This window comes from Didymella exigua (assembly GCF_010094145.1).
Source record: "Didymella exigua CBS 183.55 unplaced genomic scaffold M421scaffold_6, whole genome shotgun sequence".
NCBI classification, from domain to species: Eukaryota; Fungi; Ascomycota; class Dothideomycetes; order Pleosporales; family Didymellaceae; genus Didymella; species Didymella exigua.
Window position 1 is genome coordinate 796,967 of NW_022984780.1, and position 13,848 is coordinate 810,814.

Here is a 13,848-nt window from a genome sequence, read left to right on the forward strand (position 1 = left end):
AGGTGCGTCAGTAATACTTTACTATCATGGTCACCCCGATACGTCCAGTAGTGTGCGAAACGTAACCAACAATTGGGCCATGTTGCCTGTCCCTCGCCTTCTCCGGTCCAAGGGACCCACAGACAGTAACCTTTTGTTGCAGCCAAAATAGAGGCAAAATGTACATACATTTGCACCCCTGAATTGGCTGGTAAATAGGCATGATATCTGCTGCGACACCTTTAAATTCGACTTCACTCACCAGTCGTTAGTGTGGAGGCTGGTCGGGTCGGTTTAGTGTGGTGTTCATGAACAAGAGCGATATCCGAGTCAAGCGCATGACATTGTCTCTGCATAGGTGTCAGCAGGCTCTGTAAGTGCTGATCGGGCGCCTATCCCCGAGCTTGACACCGGCGCTGATAGTGATTAGATGATACACAGGTATCATGGCTTCAGATCGCGTCCGAACCAAAGACGTGAAGCACAAGATTACTATTCCCACGTCTAAATCAACAATAACTTGTACGCCTGGTCTGCTCGCTCCCGAACACTTTGTTCAGCTCTTCGAGTTCGATCTCGAATCTTGACCCCTTTAATCGGCGACGAGTGGGAGATACCTTCGTCAACTAAGAAGTCTAAGTCACCATTGTCACCGCTGGACGGTTCGCAAAGAACCTTTGCGTTACCAAGAAGATAAAAGTCGTCCGCACTCCTCGCCTAGATGAAGTCAATGACAGAGCAAAATCAGGTACCGTTTCGAACTGTCATCCATTAGTCTACTTGCTAAAAGGAACTAGGTTATAGATGGGGCTTGGCCGGGTAAGAGTTACTCTCCGCAGGGATTCCTCTACTCGCAACGAGACTCACGATATCTGCCCACTCAGATTTCTGCTCCTCCTGCTTTCGGTGATTATCATATTGACCCCGTATAGTAACCTAAAATGATATTACCGCCGTCTGATTCCCAGCCTCTTGACAATTAGATCTGATTTCTGTTGTTGAGAGTTTTATTGATGTTGATCGATGGAATCACCGTAATGAGTCTAGTAAAGAGTTCGGACGGCCGTTATGTATCACGTTGGACCCTCTTAAGTATGTTTATAATTGCGCATTACGGGACACGACCGGTACCGTCTTGTCCATCAGTATAGGTAATTCTACGACCTGTGCTGCATTCAAGGTCCATGTCGATTGCTCGTGGTATATTCTGATCCCATTGAAGCTGGTCTGCAGCGTGACACGGCAATGTCACGAAGTCGCAGGGATACAGTTTGCATCTATTCAACCCACATTGATGAATGTGGTGGGCGATCATGTGTATTTTGGTGCTACGGAAGAGCGCTTATCTACATGTGTGTGTGTGGGAGCGGGAACAAACGAGCTGGCCAATCAGAGGGCGGCAGCCTCGAACACACATGCTCCGGCTTGCGTGATGTGCTCGACTAGGCCCCTGAATACGTAGCGTATTGGTGAGTGCTAGAGCATCGGGATAGCCGCCGTTTGTGCCGCTCGTGCTGTGACTACGGCCAGCCGCCGACATCGTCGGCATTTCGGTGATACTCGTCGAGCGCGAGCATTCCAAATTGTGCCAGCATCATGCAGACGGTGCGAGCATTAATGCTGTGAGCTGACTATCGACTGGTTAATGGCTGATGACGAAATTTCGCATTGTTTGACAACAGTGGTTACCGGCACTCGCATATTTTAAACCGCTTCTGGCCTGTCCAAAGGTGTCGCAGGTGCCATGAGACCGCAGTCGGTGTTGCACATGAAGGTGACGGTTAAGAGGAGAAGCAGATCACGTGTTGTTGGCGGTGGTCTGGTGCTACTTGCTCATGTTGTTGAGCATCTCTAACCTCAGCTGCATCACAAAGACGTCATCAAAACAGACCCCGCAGCGAGCCTTGGACAGGCAAGACACAAGCAGAACAAGAACACAGAATAACACAATACACTCGTTTTACATTTGCCCTTGATACCGCAACACAAAGCCTCATCTCGAATGCTCAAATCTCCTACCCAAGCTCTTAACTATGTCGTCAAATCCCGGGTGCATCGAATGGACCTGTAATATTGTCATTGACCGCTGGCGTTAACGCATGTTTTTGGGTTGCGCTCCATATCGCGGAGTCGGGAGTGAAAAGGTGGAGGGCTCGCCGCGCGCAGATGTGAACCGCGCTGATCATTTGCTTCGAAGCCACCGAACTGCCTCACAATTCCTGACCTTGCACCCACCCAACCTCTTCAATCAAACGATTCTCCGCATACGATGGCCAACAACGAAACATGTAGCAGCCAAAAAGGAGGCAAAATGTACATACATTAGTACCCCAAAGTAGGCTTGCTAAGTAAACCTCTTCTGCCCGTGACAAAACAACACCCTCGGCACACGGGGCTCCCCAGACGCAGATGATGGAATGTCATGCCCAGTTCCCAAATTGGCTTATTCAGGACCTGCACCTTCGGGTCGACTATTGATCGTATTGTCTTGGTCATGTACGATGCCACTGGTAAGATCCTACGCGCCGAAGCTCGACTTCTGGATGGCCCTCTGTACCGTCACATCATCATCAACGACCCATGGATCCTTGAAGCATTCACCATTCGAACAGACCAAGGTGGATACGTCCGCTTTCCGCCAGAGACAAAGCTCCAGTTTGAGCCAGTCGGACTAGACAATCTGGACGCAGACGCTCCTTTTCCTGACACTGCGCGCTTGACGGATGTGACAAAGGTCCCAGCATCCGAAGCTTTTGCGCGACAACATGCCGATGAGGGCGATCGCGCTGTAACAAAGAACAACCGCGCAGCAACGAATCGAGGCTTGGTAGAATGAGGCTGTCGACTATCCAGAAGCGAAGCGTAAACAGGATGCGATTGGGGCGAGCAACATCGACCAGGTCGAAGCGCAGCCTTCGTCATTGCGAGTGCGACTCAGCTCACAGCGATCATCAGCATCTGTTGCGGTGGAGTGAACAGTGCGCATATGCAGAAAGAATTGAAGGATTGAACTGAGGTTGTATTGTGTGCAGCTACGAACAGTAGGTATACACGAATGGCTGCAAACAGCGCTAGTGCAGGATGGGTAGTCACATCTCACCAAAGGTGAGGTGCGTTTGCCTATGAGGCAAGAGAGACTCAAACCGTGACACCATCGGTTTCGGCAGCGGGGTCTAAACACAACGATACGGGCAGCGGAAGGGAAGTGATCGACTTGACGGAAGAATTTGGTGACAACGCCCCCGCGGTTCAGTCTGACGCTCTCGATCAGCCAGAAGGTGAAGGCGGCTGGGAGTCCAGAGGAGGAGACGACGCTCAAGTACCCGATATCACCAAACCTGCACCTTTTGCGCCACCAAATATAGTAGCTACAGCACCAGAACCTGCGTCAGCGCCCAGTCCACAAGAGTCCGCCGCAACCACCGAGGCAGCCGCTTTCGCCTCCATTACCCCTGATCATCGCTGTGGTCACCGCATCACTTGTAAGATTTGCCACTCCACTCCTTCTCTCCCCTGGCTCCCATCTACCGCTGACACCTACATGGCGAAGGTCATAGTGCGGATGAGCGCCGGCTTGACTCAGGCTGACCAGTTCGAATTCGGACAAATGTACAACCTCGGCATCGCAGTATCAAAGAAGACGAGTGCTATTAAGAAAGAGTTCCATCATAGGCTACGAGATTTCGTGGTGCGACATGGCATCATGGATCTGTACAACGAGTTCGCGACTCGGCAGCGTATACATGCCAAGGATCGCTACTATCGACTCCCTTTGTTTGAGGATCATTAGGGCGGTCGGACTAGAACAGCTTGGAGTCAGTCGCATACACAACAGGATTTGATCCTGGCGGTGTCTCTACTAAGATGGGGAATCTGACTGGAAACGTGGATGAATGGCAAGATACGCTGCGTCCTTTCACCGTGGGCGATGCGTCGCTGATCTAACGCAAGGATTGATTAGTCTTGAGTATATTAATACTGCAATACACCTTCCCATTGCTATAGAACGTCGCGATCCACTTTCTGGCAACTCTCATGACAGCATTACTGTTACGGTGCAAGTAGGTCCGACAGGCCTCGATCGTCACCTCTGTTGACTACCTTGGACTAGCACGTCTCAGGGCATGTATATATGGTCGCCTCCTAGCTAGCAAGCAACTCAGCGCAGTTTTCCATCGATATACAGCGGCTACGTTTGCCGCGACAATTACTGACCCAACCTTTTCTCCGGTACAACGGCTTTACGCGTTTCGCGATACCAGCCAGGGCTGCTGCTGTTTGCCGATTACTATCCAATACATCGGTAGAGAATGTGCGGTTGGGTCTCGAGCAAGTGGGAAATCATTTCTGCGGTTGGTCGTACGTTCCTGTGGGCCATAGAATTCAGCCATTTGATTTGTTTTCGATGGTGATTATCTCCGGACCAATCTAGCAGATGCAAAGGTGCCGCATACTTCAGTGATCTTGACTCCCAGGCCTTCGACGTCAATTGGTCCGCCGGAAAGGATGCCTTGAAGTCCAGGGCTCGTTCATGTGTCATTAAAGTGGAGGTTTAAGCCGAGTACCAGAATCCCGTCTTCCTTTTGATCTCATCACCAATTGAAGGTTATAGTCGAATCTATATTCGTCTTCATCAGCGTTAGTTCGCATACGTCGGCGCACCCTATTCCATGTTTGCAATTCTGATCGTCCTCGCAGACTTCATTGGGTCAAATCGTGGCGACGAACTCACAAAGGCCACCGAGACTCTGTTTCGCATGCGCAACAAATCGACGCGCAGGATCGTGCCGTTCGAAGCGCCCGGGTGACTGGTTCGGTGATCTAGCCATTGGCGCTGCATCTGATGAGATACTATAACTGTGTGAGCAGTGTCGGTCGGAGACTGTGATCAACGAGTGTATTGCTATCTGTTGTCGTGTTGTGATGTTGTGTTACACAAGCTCTCAGGTAAGCGCACTTGCCCGCCGGGCAGTGCCTGCTACAATAGGATATCATGGGATCTGAGCCACGTGGTTACAGATACTGTTAGATGATGAGGTGCGATTACGAGTCAGTCTATATCAGGAGGTACTTTGTGATTCATCAATTCATCGAGAACTCCAGGACCCCTACTACCATGACCGACTTTGGCGCTATCGAAAGATGGCGTGCTCGTAGTGACCATGCGGTAAATATTTCTGCACTCAAGATCAAACCGTGGTCCCATCTCGTGATGCTCAATGGCATGAAAGTGGTTGGTAGATACCTCTCAACCTCGTCGTCTACGGCGCACCTGCCTCCCACATATCAATCGTGACTGCCGTGGTCCCACTCCTCGTCAGCACACCCACAGCTACAATGTCATTTAGCCAATTGTACGTCCCATTCGTGCTCGTTTCGAACCTTCCTCTCAACAGCGTTCGCCCATCTGGCTGCGTCGGCCCCTCCGTCTGCACGTAGATCCAGGTCCCATCGTCGGTTTGGATATTGTATCGAGCGTCGGGCCGGATTTTACCGTCTTTATCGGTGAGACGCCAGTCTGCTCCAAGGTTGAGGACTTTGCCTGGGGGCTGTTAGACGAACGTGAGTGGGAGGCATGTATGGATTATACCTTGCAGCTTGGGCCCTTTGAATGTGCCGCCTACGATAGGAATAACGATTCGCTCCTGGCCATTTGGCACAGGGCCCATCGAGAAGCGATCACCGAGCTGTACTTCCATATGATATAGCAAGGTCATTGTCGGTGGTTGAGGATCACTTGAGTTTTGAGCCATGATGTATGACGGGAATGCTGCGAGTGTAGTGAGAGGTGTGGAGAAGCGCATCATGAGGCAGGTACGATCAATTGATGTGAGGTCACGATGCTAGCGCATCGGGTAGATATATATAGACCATCCGTATGGTACCGCGATCTGATGCCGTAGTTCTCGTACTTTGCGTGGCTGTCGTCATCCAGGAATTCCGGCAGTTGTGAGCTCGATAGATTTGGCAGGAGCCCCATTACCCCGCACTCCAAACATCGCGTCCTCCCAGCCTCGTCTGCCCTCGACTAACTTAAGGGGGGATTCCAGCAGAACCAACGAGAGCTTGGTAGATCGGCTTGTACAAGTTGCACCTGTAGTCCAACTGCCTTTGCGGATAGATGGTTGCGCCTCCACCCTTCACTCTGCCCACATCGCCGAGAACTGCCAGATTCCAGTCACCACCGGTTGCATTTCCGCTGCTACCGTAGTAAATGCCACCTACAGCCGAATCGTAGGCGCCAGAGAGGACCGTTCCTGCTTGACCAGTACCGACAGGGTTCCAGCCTGGGCCGCCCAGTGGATTCTTCGCAAAGCGCGCCCACGCACCCTGCATGAACGAGGAGAGCGCAAACTCTTGAGTTGTGGTGTTGGATTTGGGGTACGTGCGGAACACGAGTGGGATCTCAGAAGCGTGGTACGCACCAAGTTCTGGGTATGCTTGCGTATTAGCGAAAGACGCGTTGAAGTAGTAGCGCCAGGTGGGTATGCCGATGGATGCTGTGGCGTTGGCCCAGAGTGCTGCTGGCTATCATACGATCAGTGACTTGTAATGTAAAGCAGGAGAGTGCACTCACACATTGGAACGTCAAATCTGTAATGACAGCGGAGATAGCGTCATAACCATTAGTGATTCCTGGGCTGCCAATGGGATACGCTGCTGCGATTGCTGGGATCAAAACAGAGGCTGTGCTGAAGGTGGTCCGTAAGAATGCTGTCAAATTAGTTTGACCGACAGCAAAGACACTAAGAGTTGTTAAATAAGCTCTGGTGAGGCTACACGAGTCGACTTACCGTCCTTCCTGTGAATTCGAGCCTGTCAGTACGGGAACGTACGAAATGTTACCGCTTAATCTGCGCGCAGCTGGATTGGTGAAAAGAGTCACGTTGTCTGCGACAGGATTGAAGACGAGAGAATTGACCTCTATGATTCGCTTCACTTCGGTCGCATCGGCAGCACGCACACATGTTAAGTTGCTGCCATAGGTACTAGGGCAGCCAAGAGTTGCGGTGAGGTTGTTCCATGCTGGAACGCTCGATGATGGCGAGGAAGTCCTGTAGCTATACTGTCCACTTTGTAGAATCGCTGCACGGAATGGGGGCTTGCTGTTCTTGGGGTAGCTGGTTAGGAGTGCGTCTACAGAGAAGCCACCGGCACTCTCCCCAAAAATTGTGACCTTGGCAGGGTCGCCGCCAAAGGCATGGATATTGCGTTGGACCCAATCGAGGGCGAAACGCTGATCGAGAAAACCAAGGTTCTGTGCACCCACAGGTAGCTCAGGAGACGCAGGGAAACCAAAGACTGGAATAGTTAGATACTGAGAGGCTGAGATGTAAGCTAGTACTGACCATTGGTCCTGTAGTTTGTAGTCACGACGATGACATCCTCGTAGTCGGCAAATGCGCTCCCATCGTAGGTTGACAAGCCTGAGCTCACATCAGTTTTACTCATATCTCCGCCATTGGTTACATACCGGCAGTACCGAACTGTAGAGAGCCTCCATAGATCCAAAACATTACAGCTCTTCCATTGCCACCTGGCGATCCAGATGGGGCGTACACGTTGAGATATAAGCAATCTTCAGACTCGACAGGTGGCTGACCACCAGGATTATTGAACACGGCCTGTGCAAACTGCTGGCTTGCGAGGGGATCTACTGGGGATCAGTGAGAACTTACAGCAGGGTTTGAGACGGAACTCACATCTGAATTGTTGTACACATGCTGGCTTCCATGCTGTGGCATTGAGAGGCCTGCTGAAAGCGGAGATGTTACGGGGAGGAGAGAACCTCTCTGGAGGTGATTGAGCGAACGGAATTCCAAAGAATTGATTGACAGAAGGTCCTAGCCCATTTGGAAGTGCCGTTGCTTTGCCCACTACAACACCAGCATCGATGGTCGCTGTCGGCGTAGGGTTGTAGCTCAAAGCTGAGATCAAAGCTGGAAGAGCCAGGGACAGTGCGCTGCTATCGAACCGCATCGTGGAGGTCGTCGAGAGTCTGAGAATCAGCAATTAGCGTTACTTGTGGCGCTCTTCTATGTGTATGCCGTGTACGGTGCGTAGGTCATCGTGCATGACTGATGATGTGTGCAGCCCGGGAACCGAGGCCGCTGGGAGGGGCCTGATCGTGCCGTCAATACTTCTCGAAAGTATGGCGCTCTCGTCTGGCGTGGTTCATCCATACAGACGTTCTATACAATCTCCGATACCGAGGCATGGCTGGTGAAAGACCCCTAGTGTGCTTGGTCTTGGTATGGTAAGGTTATCCGCTAGACAAGTTTATTTTCGTCCGTGGAGCTCTGCTCTGGCAGCTTGCAAGCCCAAGTACGGTCATTCTGACTATACAAACTTCTTGAGAAGGAACATGCGCATCGTGCACGATGTCTCCGTTGCTACACTTTCCGTACAGATGATAAGCGCCTTGTTTGCTGTGTGTTGATCGTTCGAGGAAGGTGTTGATGTAGGGAAAGTCTGGAAGGGCAGGTATATGCGGGCCGAGGCAGGCGCAGTGGGTATGCGGGGTATGTCCAGCCACGCACATCTAATTGGGGGGTCAGGCATCTTCTGTGGCCTTACATGACGCTGTTAATGTATTGAGGTGCTCTCCTCGGCGTTCGTACGTTCTGGTTTCAACCGAGAAGCACTATGTCACATGACGTCTCCAAAATCCGGCAAGCAATGTGCCAGAACGAACATTCTAGGAGCAGAGCTCGGCGGTGTACAAAGAGCATCGGCCCGTAATTTCGTCTTGATATTCTAGATGCACCGAAAGCTGACCTTGTGTCCAGGATGTTAATGCGGGGAGTGGCTGTCGGAGACTAGACAAATTCCATGCGGAATTTCAGGGCGTGGTTAACATGCTAGAAAAGATATGAACCTCAACACCGCAATTAAATCATGTCGAAAAAAAGTAAAACGACAGGTGACTAACTACCGTGCAGCATGCAGTAAGTATGAGTTAAAATATAGTTGACACCGGCCTGTGCCAGTATGCCAGTGTCTTAGTGTTTCGATCAATTGCCTTCCGGAATATCTCATCACGCTCCAGCATGATTTTGTCGCAGTTTCCACATCCGACGACTCCGGCACATGCATACCCCCGTCACACTTGCTAACCAGCAGCTTGTCTTCCCTTGCCGGACGTCTTCCGTCTCAGTATCGCCTCCCACATTCAATGAAGCAAAAACCGAAAGCGAGTAAGGAAGGCACAGGAGTGGTGTTGATAGGTGTCCAGCCCGATATATTGTTCACGGGTGCCGAACATAACTGTACAGTATATATTGGATTCCAGCCTGACGGTGTGAATGTTCCTATAGAGCAACGCCAAATCTTCACGACTTAGTTCGTCTGCCAGTTTCATGGTGAATATTCCCTGTGTGGTGTTGGAAGCTGATCTGGCATCGCCGGAACGATCGGGTAGTGACACGTGTACCTTGATCAAGTCAAATCGCGTACTCTCTTCGGAGACGTAGCTAGTGGGGATCTTACCGAAGATGCATATCATGGGAATCTAGGTGTTACGGGACAAGAAAGCCGCATGGCTGATGGGCGTTCGGTGTCACTCTTGTGTAGGCGCAAAGGGAGCGAGCGTTCTCTTAACACTCTCACCCAGGACGAGTCGCTCGCTCCAAGATTTTTGCGCCGCTAGGTCGATATCTTTTGTGTACAGGAAGCTTGCCTGGAAGCCGTTGTTCCAATCAACCTCGGTCCCAACACGGCTTGTGCACAGTCTAGATACCCCTGTGGGCCATCCGTTTGCGCCGACCTCCATCTCCTCGATCTCGACTACTCGCTCGGCCACAATGCGATGCTGTTCGGCATCCCAAAGCCCTTCGCGAGGCAGGTCCTTGGCCAGTAATTTGATGGCCGTGCGACGTGTGATGGGACAGCGACAGCGTATGGCAAGGTAGAACAAAGCTGGGATAAGGGAGGTGTCGAACGTAAAGTTGGCAGAGGGAGTAAGCGCGCAATTTTGCTCCCTAGAAGTACCAACCTCAAGCGAATGGATCAAGAAGCTAGCGTGTCGGTTGATATCGTGATAGCTTTCAAGATGGGCGTCGTACGACATCTGAGTTTTGTCCATGATGCATGCGCACGCACTGTAGCTTGCACAATAGCCGAGCCTAAGTGCACTGAGTGAAAGCGTATCTGCTGCTGGAATTGTTTGTGAGCTCTCGAATGCTTTCAGAGCCTCTAGCCAGTCACGGTGACGCTTCAGAAGGTCATTTCGGCGCTTGTGATCTGCCTGGGTGAAGGACAGCGATCCGTAGAGCTTGATCGCCATGTCCCGTGCGATCGTGAAGGCTGCATTTCGCAGGTCAAAGAATGAAGACCTTGCATCGTCTAGACTTGAAAATGACCTCCCCGTGAAGTACTGTGGGCATGAGTCCAGGAATGCAAAGTCTTTGGCGAGACTCGCACCGTAGGGGAGAGCAGATGCAAGAGCTTGAGTAAGGATTGGGACCAGCACCTGCTCGACCATGTTCGAGCGGGCGTTGACACTGTCCTGGCCGGTTTCAGCAGATTTGGTAGCGGAGCCTACGAGCTTTCGCTGTCGCAACTCGTGAACGATGTTCAGTCCGCTCCTGATGTGAGTGAAAGCGACATTTGCATCAGCCTGCAGAAACTCAATGCATGCGAAAAGTAGGCAACAGACCAATCCCTGCTCGGCTGAATAGGTCGGCTTAGACATGTGCTCCACAAGCAGTCTGATCGCTTTGTTGTAGTTCAGCCAAAATGGCATGCGATCATACTGCTTTCCATCAAGCGCAGACCGACGAGCATGCTGCAGAGTGCCGCTTTGATGCTGATTCAAATGACTCAAGGCTATCAGAGCACTGCGAACAGCATGCTCGGCGTGTGCCATCTGTAGAATCGTGCGTGACCAGAACTCAGTGTCGAATCTACCGGAAAGTTTCGGTCCCACACAATGATAGTAGAATTCTAGGTAGCGCATGTCATTTTCAAACCCAGGAAGCGTCGCCAGCGCCTTGCTCGACCAGACCGACTTGATCTCTGAGTAGTCGAACATTTGCTTTTGGTAAACAATCGGGTTTGTCGTGTACCCATCGCAAGTCCGGCCCGTACTTGTACATCTGGCAAAGTCAGCACACGAAGTGCCGGTTTCATGGCTGGCGTACTTCCGGCAATCAGGCCTTCTCTCGTCGCATTTCACACGTCGGATCCTGCATGTTTTGCATCCGGTTTTCACCTTCCTGTGCGGCTTGCGAGGAAGTTTCGACGACGGTGTACTCGTATCTGCCCGCCGACCAAGTTGCCAGTCGAGTTCGGTGAGAACCGACATTGATGAGAAGCGCCGGAGAACGCGGTATAAAGTTTCGGGATGAGCGATGCGGGGTCTAGAACGAGCTAGACGAAGCTATGGCGTCTTGGCAGGGTCTTTCCTTCCGAGGTTTGCTCCTTCATCATCTCTTTGACGCAGACATCAACATGGCGCTCCCGCATCACATCATCACCTGCTAGTCATCCGTCAAGGGAATTCTGACAAAGGGCCATGCATTTAAATGGATCCCGCCGCACAGCTGGACGACTTGATCGCAAACAAACCTCTTGAGGACCTAATATCCCCTCGCCAATCATCAGCTGCAGGCAGGTCCCGGAAGAGGAAGCTCCCATCCACAGATTTGAATAACCACGCAACCTTCTCGCGCAAACGGTCTTTAACCGCATGTCAGCTATGCCGCACCCGTAAGACGAAGTGCAACAATGAGCGGCCGATTTGCTCCAAGTGTATCGAGCTCAATGCACAATGTGTCTATGAGGGAGATGAAGCCACTGCGACTGTCCCTCCGGCAATCCGGATCCTTGAGCGTCTCGACTATCTGATCGGACTGGTCGAGCCATGTCTGCGTACGGCTGGAAGCCCCCAGAAGTTTGGAAGCAACATTGATGATGCTCTCGCCGGCCACACGACCAGTTCGCATGAGTTCAATGGGAATCAGCCTTACACTGCGACTACACCCCCCAGATACGATGTCACACCCGACGATTATGAGACTGAAGCATCGAAGCACGACTACTTCGGCTCCGGCCAGGACATTCTCGACTGGCCAGTATTCGAAGGCAAGTATGACCGTCGTTGGATTGAGGCCTTGATCTTCGACCCGACACTGCCCTGCGATGATCTATCTGGACCATGCACCTCACCAAGAGTGACCGACGACACGATTCGAAATACGTATAAGGACCCACGCCAAGCTTCAGGATTGGGAGTTGGCGTACGCGAGGATGATGTTCCACATCTCGTTGAAGCATTCTTACTCAATGTTCATGTTAAGAACCCAATTTTCGACCCCGAATACATCCGGAGTATGGCCAGAGGTGTGGCTGAGCATGGTTTGAACTGGCAAGCAGGCAGCTGTCTCGTAGTAAGTGACCAGACTATGTCGCTAACGACCATGATCTATGATCTTAATTGACAACCAAAGCTTCTCGTCTGCGCTCTTGCCTCTATTTCCTCTCGATTCAGCCGTCAAACGACCCGGACGCCGGACAACATGCTACTGCGTGCTGACACCAGCTTGTCCACCACACCGGGTTACCAGACAGCAGAATCGTACTATACGGCAGCGTGCAAGCGCATCGGTCTTCTAAAGAATACGTTGGTCGCGACTGAATGCCATTTCGTAGCAGGCATGTACGAGATGTATACACTGCGACCATTGCAGGCCGCCATTTCCTTTAATCGGGCTTGCGTGGCATTTCAGACAGTAAGATGGCAATTTGCAGCGATTTCCTGCAAGACTGACGATCTGTTGCAGCTTACATGGATGCGTTCAGAATACTATGCTACCGAAAACCAGCTCGGAAAAGCTCGTGCAAGTCGACTGTACTGGTCTTGCCTGAAGTCAGAGCACGAGACATCCATCGAGATCAGATTTCCTTCATCGGGCCTGACCAAATTAAACTATACGAGCCATTTTCCTGCACCGCCTCCCCCAACCGCGACCATGTCTGAAGACTTCTACCGCGTTCACAGTTGCTTTGGTGACGACATGAGCCCGGCAAGGATCCACAACGAGTTTGAGGAGGGCTGGTACTACTATCTGGCTGAGATAGCAGCGCGCCGTATACTGCAGCGCGTTATCAGCTCCTCGTACAATGGTGGCGAGTCTGCTTGGGTAGACGTCTCCTTGCACAGCCTCCTGCAGACAGCAGAGGAGCTTGATCGACAACTGACAGAATGGCATCGTACGCTACCTAAGCTCATATCTTTTGATAGCGAGATGCCGGCAGATACTGAGCTTGCCTACCATCTGCAGGCTCGGTCTCTGGAGGTCAAAGAGCGCATCTACCGCCCGTTCTTGTACCGCAGCATCCACAACCGACACGACGCTTCCGAGCAGCTCGCGTTGGGCCCGCTGGTGCGACTACATGCTTCTACTTGTACGAAGCTGACACAACATTGGGACATCCGTCATCGCCATCATGGCACCTGGTTCATGGTGAGACAAAGCTTCACCGCAGCACTCTTACTGCTCGCTGCGCAGAAATCCGGCCTTGTCGCAAATGACGAGACATGCGAACGAAGCGTTCAGCATACCCTGTCGACATTGCGCTTCTGGGAGGCAGAAGCGCCAGACCTGAAGGCGTCTAGACTAATCCTAGAGGACGTTAGTAGTCAGCTGCGCGTTCAAACCAGTACATGACGCCGCGACGTCGATCAGATCCACGTCGGCTTCTGACTGTAAATATCAAGCGTTGCACTTGGCCTCCCGACCATGCAATACGCACGTAGGCCTACTGCAAGTGCTTGAAAAGGACTTACGTTTGCCGGAGACTGCTGGCATTTGTCACCCCAATATCGAAGCTATGGACACAGGGCACACTTGCGAATGTTCGACGCTG

General features: G+C 51.7%; 5 protein-coding genes across 5 annotated transcripts; 2 read left to right on the plus strand and 3 right to left on the minus strand.

Annotated features, from left to right (window-relative positions):
* Positions 1–2,473: 2,473 nt before the first annotated feature.
* M421DRAFT_90404 (uncharacterized protein) lies at positions 2,474–3,769 on the plus strand (the record flags this gene model as incomplete). The annotated part of the gene is made up of 2 exons (XM_033597855.1): positions 2,474–2,806; positions 3,233–3,769. The coding sequence occupies 2 exons, from the start codon at positions 2,474–2,476 to the stop codon at positions 3,767–3,769; spliced, it is 870 nt and encodes a 289-aa protein (XP_033451586.1).
* Positions 3,770–5,018: 1,249 nt separating this feature from the next.
* Positions 5,019–6,186, minus strand: M421DRAFT_417988 (uncharacterized protein). The gene is made up of 2 exons (XM_033591640.1): positions 5,570–6,186; positions 5,019–5,521 (listed from the first exon to the last, which is right to left on the minus strand). The coding sequence occupies exons 1-2, from the start codon at positions 5,730–5,732 to the stop codon at positions 5,241–5,243; spliced, it is 444 nt and encodes a 147-aa protein (XP_033451587.1). The 5' UTR covers positions 5,733–6,186; the 3' UTR covers positions 5,019–5,240.
* Positions 6,013–7,959, minus strand: M421DRAFT_99197 (alpha/beta-hydrolase; the record flags this gene model as incomplete). Its single annotated transcript, XM_033598723.1, has 6 exons — positions 6,013–6,507; positions 6,557–6,725; positions 6,774–7,281; positions 7,329–7,406; positions 7,454–7,633; positions 7,683–7,959. 6 exons carry the CDS (start codon positions 7,957–7,959, stop codon positions 6,013–6,015), a joined length of 1,707 nt encoding a protein of 568 aa, XP_033451588.1.
* Positions 7,960–9,538: 1,579 nt separating this feature from the next.
* Positions 9,539–11,011, minus strand: M421DRAFT_2840 (uncharacterized protein; the record flags this gene model as incomplete). The annotated part of the gene is made up of 1 exon (XM_033588942.1): positions 9,539–11,011. One exon carries the CDS (start codon positions 11,009–11,011, stop codon positions 9,539–9,541), a length of 1,473 nt encoding a protein of 490 aa, XP_033451589.1.
* A 493-nt stretch (positions 11,012–11,504) lies between these two features.
* M421DRAFT_56388 (uncharacterized protein) lies at positions 11,505–13,649 on the plus strand (the record flags this gene model as incomplete). The annotated part of the gene is made up of 5 exons (XM_033595397.1): positions 11,505–11,872; positions 11,918–12,368; positions 12,429–12,710; positions 12,762–12,952; positions 13,001–13,649. The coding sequence occupies 5 exons, from the start codon at positions 11,505–11,507 to the stop codon at positions 13,647–13,649; spliced, it is 1,941 nt and encodes a 646-aa protein (XP_033451590.1).
* Between the last annotated feature and the right edge of the window lie 199 nt (positions 13,650–13,848).